At 45.7% G+C, this 7,687-nt stretch overlaps 1 protein-coding gene across 3 annotated transcripts in view; it reads right to left on the reverse strand.

Moving 5' to 3' along the window:
• The window catches only part of LOC111972073 (SRSF protein kinase 2-like), a 91,168-nt gene that overhangs the window by 3,967 nt on the left and 79,514 nt on the right, over positions 1 to 7,687 (reverse strand). For 2 of the 3 annotated variants that reach the window (XM_023998912.2, XM_023998914.2), the window contains 4 exons: positions 6,760 to 6,875; positions 6,218 to 6,325; positions 6,048 to 6,117; positions 1,009 to 1,101 (listed from right to left, as the gene is read on the reverse strand). In XM_023998912.2, the coding sequence (XP_023854680.1) occupies positions 1,009 to 1,101; positions 6,048 to 6,117; positions 6,218 to 6,325; positions 6,760 to 6,875 (387 nt within the window). Of the gene's footprint in view, positions 1 to 470; positions 564 to 1,008; positions 1,102 to 6,047; positions 6,118 to 6,217; positions 6,326 to 6,759; positions 6,876 to 7,687 lie in introns of all 3 variants that reach the window. The other variant, XM_023998913.3, reaches the window with a different exon arrangement.

Raw genomic sequence — 7,687 nt, forward strand, 5'->3', positions numbered from 1 at the left:
CCCAAAGGGGTTCTCCTTGGAAACAAAAAGCGTTCTCCTATGGAGACAGTCGAAGAACCCTTTTGGAACCCTTTTTTCTAAGTGTAACGTTAGGCACAATTTCTAAGGGCTTGTATGTATTTCTAGGTGGACACACACCACAAATACTACTGTACACTACTGCAGACTCAGTGGAGGCTGCTGAGAAGAGAACGGTTCATAATAACGTCCAGAACGGAGCAAATGGAAAGGGATCAAATACCTGGAAATAATGTGTTTGATGTATTTGATACCATTCCACTGATTCTGCTCAGATCGTTACCACGAGCCTGTTCTCCCCAATTAAGGTGCCACCAACCACCTRTGTGCAGACTACAAGCTTTGTTACAAGTGTAACAATGGTGTAAACCGTGTATGTACATGTACTAATATTTAGAGATATACTGTTCCTGTYATTGCCTCATTGGGGTAGTGACTCATCRTGACGTTACCTTTCTTGGAGAAAAACTCTCGGCTGTACTTCCCGGCGGTGACCACTTTGCGTGGAACCTTCCCCAATAGCTCCATGATCAGAGCGATGTGATCTGAACCCCGGCCACCACAGGCCACACCACCAAAGAACAGGCACGGCACAGCATTACATCACAAACATACACACACGCTGAAGGGATGGACGGACACTGCTGCCTGGARACACCACACTGACTGACAGACAGACTGACTGATGGGACAGAAGTCTCTCAAGAAGTTAGTGGAGAGGACTATGCCTAAACTGGTTTGATAGTGTGTGTGAATTACATACAGTACTATTCCCTCTATGTCCTTTCTATCTTTAACAACTGTTCACAACAATGGTGTATTGGAATGCCAGGCAATTTGCTGAAAAACCCCTTATTGCTTTTGGACTTCTTATATCATTCCCATACCACTCTATTTKTATTCCTGTATGTCCATCTGACTGTCTGAGTCAGTGTGTGGGCTCAGGCGTCTGTGTGTCTCCGTCCCACCACCACTTTCACCCAGTGCTACCTCTTCGGTTGAAGAACTCCCGGGAATATTTTCCGGAGAGTGCAAAGTGCCGTGGAATAATGCCCAGCAGCTCAATGATGTGGGCTATATGGTCTACAGAGGAGAGAGGGAGAAAGGAGGAAGAGGAAAATGAGGAGGAGGAGGAGGAGAAGGAAGAGGAGAGAGGAAGAAAGGAGGAAGAGGAACAGGGAAAGGAGGAAAAGGAGAGAGGGAACAGGGAGGAATAAGAAAAGTAGGAGTAGAGGGAGAAAATATAAAGGAGAGAAAAAGGAGGACAAGGAATCGGAGGAGGGAATGGGAGAAAAAAGAGAAGAAAGGAGGACAAGCAAGGAATCGAGAGGTAAGAGGAAAAGGAAAGAGGGAAGTGAAAAAGAGACAGAGAGCTCAGTGTTAGTGACCCCACACCAGAGGTGGTGAGATGGAGTAGAGAGTGCAGTGGGTTTGGAGTAGAGAAACATGCATCTATTATCTTTCAATCTGAGAGACTCATCACCAAATAATGGTCTGATTCTAACTGAATACAATTCAGTGGCTCTCATTGTCATCAATGAAGATATCATGGCAGTATCTGTTTATACATATTTACTACTTGCCATTTATATTGATAGTATGGTGAAATATGTATGGGGTGAAATGTGGGTGTCTGGACATCAGATCAACAGGAGGGTTGATGTGACAYGGTGCAGGAGGTCAACTGGACTAGACTCAGGGATGGACAGGATGGTGGAGCTATGGGGCGGGTGGGGATTCAGACATGAGCCAGAATAGATGGGGTTTAGGGAGCGAGAAGRTGTGGATGTGAAGGTTTTAACAATGGCGCCGGAGGAGATGGCTGCAAATTTTATGAACTCCTAACCAATTGTGCTATTGTGTGTGTTTTTTCGCGTTATTTGTAACTTATTTAGTACATAATGTTTCTGCCACCGTCTCTTATGAGCGAAAAGAGCTTCTGGATATCAGGACAGCGATTATCCACCTCGTACTGRACAAATATTTATTCTATAACGAGTTGGACACGAAGGATTTACTCCAGACACCCGACAAGGCCCAAATCCCCGTCATTCGCATGAAGAAGAGACAGAGATATCGAGGACGTAGGCCGGGGTGCCTTGTAAAGTTCCGACGGCGAATGGGTAATCTGCCTCTACCATCAGTCCTATTAGYCAACATACAATCACTGGATTACACAAATATCCTACCAACGGGACATTAAAAACTGTAATATCTTATGTTTCACCGAGTCGTGGCTGAACGACGACATGGATAACATAGAGCTGGCGGGGTTTTTGCGGCATCGGCAAGATAGAACAGCTGCCTCCGCTAAGACAAGGCGTGGTGGTCTGTGTATATTTGTAAACAACAGCTGGTGCACGAAATCTAATATTAACGAAGTCTCAAGGTTCTGCTCGCCTGAGGTAGAGTATCTCATGATAAGTYGTAGACCACACCATTTACCAAGAGAGTTTTCGTCTATATTTTTCATAGCTGTCTATTTACCACCACAAACCGATGCTGGCACTAAGACCACACTCAATGAGCTGTATAAGGCCATAAGAAAATAGGAAAACGCTCGTTCAGAGGCGGTGCTCCWAGTGGCCGGGACTTTAWTGCAGGGAAACTTAAATCCGTTTTACCTCATTTCTACCAKAATGTTAAATGTGCAACCAGAGTGGGAAAAAAAAACTCTAGACAACCTTTAATCGACACACAGATGCAAACAAAGCTCTCCCTCACGCTCCATTTGGCAAATCTGACCATAATTCTATCCTCCCGATTCCTGCTTACAAGCAAAAACTAAAGCAGGAAGAACCAGTGACTTGCTMAAAACAGAAGTGGTCAGATGACGCAGATGCTAAGCTACAGGACTGTTTTGCTAGCACAGACAGGAATATGTTCCGGGATTCTTCAGATGGCATTGAGGAGTACACCACATCAGTCACTGGCTTCATCAATAAGTGCACTGATGACGTCGTCCCCACAGTGACTGTACGTACATACCCCAACCAGAAGACATGGATTACAGTTAACATCTGCACTGAGCTAAAGGTTAGAGCTGCCGCTTTCAAGGAGCAGGACTTTAACCCGGAAGCTTATAAGAAATCCCGCTATGGCCTCCGACAAACCATCAAACAGGCAACGCTTCAATACAGGACTAAGATTGAATCGTACTACACYGGCTCCGACACCCATCGGATGTGGCAGAACTTGCAAACTATTACAGAATACAAAGGGAAGCATAGCCGCGAGCTGCCCAGTAACACGCGCCTACCAGATGAGCTAAATAACTTCTAGACTCACTTCGAGGCAAGCAACACTGAAGCATACATGAGAGCATCAGCTGTTCCGGACGACTGTATGATCACGCTCTCCGTAGCCGATGTGAGTAAGACCTTTAAACAGGTCAACATTCACAAGGCTGCAGGGCCAGACGGATTACCAGGATGTGTACTCCGAGCATTCGCTGATCAGCTGGCAAGTGTCTTCACTGACATTTTCAACCTGTGCCCAAGAACACTAAGGTAACCTGCCTAAATGAGTAAATACTCATAGCACTCACATCTGTAGCCATGAAGTGCTTTGAAAGGCTGGTCATGACTCACATCAAACCATTACCCCAGAAGCCCTAGACCCACTCAATTTTGCATACCGCCCCAACAGATCCACAGATGATGCAATCGCTATTGCACTCCACACTTCCCTTTCCCACCTGGACAAAAGGAACACCTACGTAAGCATGCTATTCATTGACTACAGCTCAGTGTTCAACACCATAGTGCCCTCAAAGCGCATCACTAAGCTAAGGACCCTGTTACAATACCTCCATCTGCAACTGGATCCGAGACTTCCTGACCGGCCGACCCCAAGTGGTAAGGGTAGGTAACAACACATTTGCCACGCTGATCCTCAACACAGGGGCCCCTCAGGGGTGCATACTCAGTCCCCTCCTGTACTCCTTGTTCACCCATGACTGCATGGCCAGGAATGACTCCAACACCATCATTAAGTTTGCCGACAACACAACAGTGGTAGGCCTGATCACCGACAACGATGAGACAGCCTATAGGGAGGAGGACAGAGACCTGGCCGTGTGGTGCCAGGATAACAACATTACCCTCAATGTGATCAAGATAAAGGAGATGATTGTGGACTACAGGAAAAGGAGGRCCGAGCATGCCCCCATTCTCCTCGACGGGGCTGCAGTGGAGCAGGTTGAGAGCTTCAAGTTCCTTGGTGTCCATATCACCAACAAACTATCATGGTCCAAACACACAAAGACAGTCGTGAAGAGGGCACGACAAAGCTTATTCCCCTTCAGGAGACTGAAAGGATTTGGCATGGGTCCTCAGATCCTCAAAAGTTTCTACAGCTGCACCTTCGAGAGCCTCCTGACTGGTTGCATCACTGCCTGGTATGGCAACTGCTCGGCCTCCAACCTTAAGACACTACAGMGGGTATTGCGTACGGCCCAATACATCACTGGGGCCAAGTTTCCTGCCATCCAGGACCTCTATACCAGGCAGTGTCAGAGGAAGGCCCTAAAAATTGTCAGACTCCAGCCACCCTGGTCATAAACTGTTCTCTCTGCTACCGCACGGCAAGCGGTATCGGAGCGCCAAGTCTTGGTCCAAATGGCTTCTTAACAGCTTCTACCCCCAAGCCATAAGACTCCTGAACAGCGAATCAAATGGCTACCTGGACTATTATTTTATTGAACACTTATTTTTATTAAAACTACATTGTTGGTTAAGGGCTTGTAAGTAAGCATTTCACCTGTTGTATTCGGCGCATGTGACAAATAACATTTGAATTGGGATGTGAATATGGGGATAGGGAGAGTTTAGGGAGCGAGAAGGTGTGGATGTGAATATGGGGATAGGGAGAGTTTAGGCAGTGAGAAGGTGTGGATGTGAATATGGGGATAGGGAGAGTTGTTAGGGAGGAAAGGTGTGGATGTGAATATGGGGATAGACAGGTAGTTTAGGGAGTGGAGAAGTGGTGGAGTGAATGGGGGATAGACAGAGTATTAGGGAGTGAGAAGTGTGGATGTGAATATGGGATAGGGAGAGTTTAGGGAGGAGAAGGTGTGGATGTGAAATATCGGGGATAGGGAGAGTTTGGTAGGGGCAGCGAGAAGGTGTGGATGTGTAATATGGGGATAGGGATGAGATTTGGGAGCGAGGAGGTGTGGATGTGAATATGGGGATAGGGAGAGTTTAGGCAGTCGAGAAGGTGTGGATGTGAAGGGGATATGGGAGAGTTTAGGCAGGAGAAGGTGTGGATGTGAAAGGGGGGATAGGTGAGAGTTTTAGGGAGCGAGAAGTGTGGATGTGAATATGGGGATAGACAGAGTTTAGGCAGCGAGAAGGTGGTGATGTGAATATGGGGATAGAAGAGTTTAGGCGCGAGAAGGTGTGGATGTGAATATGGGGATAGGGAGAGTTTAGGGAGCGAGAAGGTGTGGATGTGAATATGGGGATAGACAGAGTTTAGGGAGCGAGAAGGTGTGGATGTGAATATGGGGATAGACAGAGTTTAGGCAGCGAGAAGGTGTGGATGTGAATATGGGGATAGACAGAGTTTAGGGAGCGAGAAGGTGTGGATGTGAATATGGGGATAGGGTGCGACAAGGTTTTGATGTGGGGATTGGATGAGTTATGTCAGGTAAAGATGTTGAGTCAGGTATAGAATGTGAGGATAGATAAATAGATAATAGCAGATAAACAAGAAGGGACTATACTAGAATCTGCTGGACATCTTAATTCCATGATTTGGGCCCATTGTAATAAAACAATTTACAATCAAGCTTTCATAATATCTACTGCTACGACAGTGTATTACTATATATAACCTATCATCTAATTCAGTTGAACAAATCTCACATGACAGTGCTACAACAGTTGTAACTACATGATTACTCAGTCTAAACACATTAACAACACATATTAAACAGCTATTTCTACATCACTACATAGATAAACATGTACTATTGTGTTTAGTATGAGGCTGGTCTATTAGGAGAACAATGTGTATAGACTCACCCTCATCCCTGGAGTAGTCCTCCCCAGAGTGGGGCTCAAACAGGTAGTCTCCTGTAGCCAGCTCAAATGCCTGCAGGACACAGACCGGATAGCGTCATCAGTCAGTACTGATGTATGTTTGTGTGTGTGTGCACAGGCATGTGTGTGAGTGTGTGTGTTTGTGTGCTCACCATGCAGGCGGTGCTCCAGATGTCAGCAGGAGTGCTGTACCCAGCTCCTATCAGGACCTCTATGGAGCGGTACTGTCTGGTTTGAATATCCTCTGTGAAGTGCTTGTGCTGAGAGACAGTGAGGAAGAGAGAGGAGAGAGAGAGGATAAAGAGAGAGGAGGAAGGAGAAAGAGAGGAGAGAGAGGAGCGAGAGAAAGAGAGAGAGAGGGGAGAGAGAGGAGATGGATAAACTATACTGTACTGTATATTATGCATCTGTGTCTATTGCAAAACACCCGTACACATACTGTGCACCAAGGATCTCCAACTGTTCCTGGAGAACTACCGTCCAGTAGGTTTTCACTCCAACCCTAATCAAGCACACCTGATTCTAATAATTAGCTGGTTGAAAAGCTGAACCAGCTTAGTTACAACTGGGCTGGAATGAAAACCTACAGGAGGGTAGCTCTCCAGGAAAAGGGTTTGAGAAAGGGTTTGAGAACCCTATAAACACACTCATATACCTCCGCGTGCGTGTGTGCGTACACACACACACAACTTACCACCCAGCAGGCGTTGCCCAGGTCAGCTATCTTGACTCGGAGTGTGTCAGCGTTGCGAGGGTCCAGGGGGTTGACCAGGAGGTCTGCTGCTTTGGCCTTGGCKAGAACTACATCATCTAGTTAGGATAAATGTGTTATTGTTGGGGGAAAGGACAGGCAGCAGGCAGAGAATGTCCAGTACGTGTGTCTCTATGACTTCATGTCAAATCAAATCTTATTAGTCACATGCGCCGAATACCTCAGGTGTAGTAGACCTTACAGTGAAATGCTTACATACGTACCTAACCAACAATGCAGTTTTAAAAAATACAGATAAGAATAAGAAAAAAAAGTAACAAGTAATTAAAGAGCAGCAGTAAAATAACAATAGCGAGAATATATACAGGGTGATACTGGTACAGAGTCAAGGTGCGGGGGCACCGGTTAGTTGAGGTAATATGTACAGTTATTAAAGTGACTACAGTGGGGCAAAAAAGTATTTAGTCAGCCACCAATTGTGCACGTTCTCCCACTTAAAAAGATGAGAGAGGCCTGTAATTTTCATTATAGGTACACTTCAACTATGACAGACAAAATGAGAAAAAAAATCCAGAAAATCACATTGTAGGATTTTTAATGAATTTATTTGCAAATTATGGTGGAAAATAAGTATTTGGTCAATAACAAAAGTTTATCTCAATACTTTGTTATATACCCTTTGTTGGTAATGACAGAGGTCAAACGTTTTCTGTAAGTCTTCACAAGGTTTTCACACACTGTTGCTGGTATTTTGGCCCATTCCTCCATGCAGTGAAAATATTTGGCATGGGTCCTCCAGATCCTCCAAAAGGTTACAGCGCACCATCGAGACATCCTACTGGATTGGCATACGCACCTGTAGGACAACTGCTCGCCTCCACTGCAAGGCACTACAGAGGAGTGCGAATGG

The sequence above is a fragment of the Salvelinus sp. IW2-2015 genome, linkage group LG13, assembly GCF_002910315.2.
Source record: "Salvelinus sp. IW2-2015 linkage group LG13, ASM291031v2, whole genome shotgun sequence".
NCBI lineage: Eukaryota > Metazoa > Chordata > Actinopteri > Salmoniformes > Salmonidae > Salvelinus > Salvelinus sp. IW2-2015.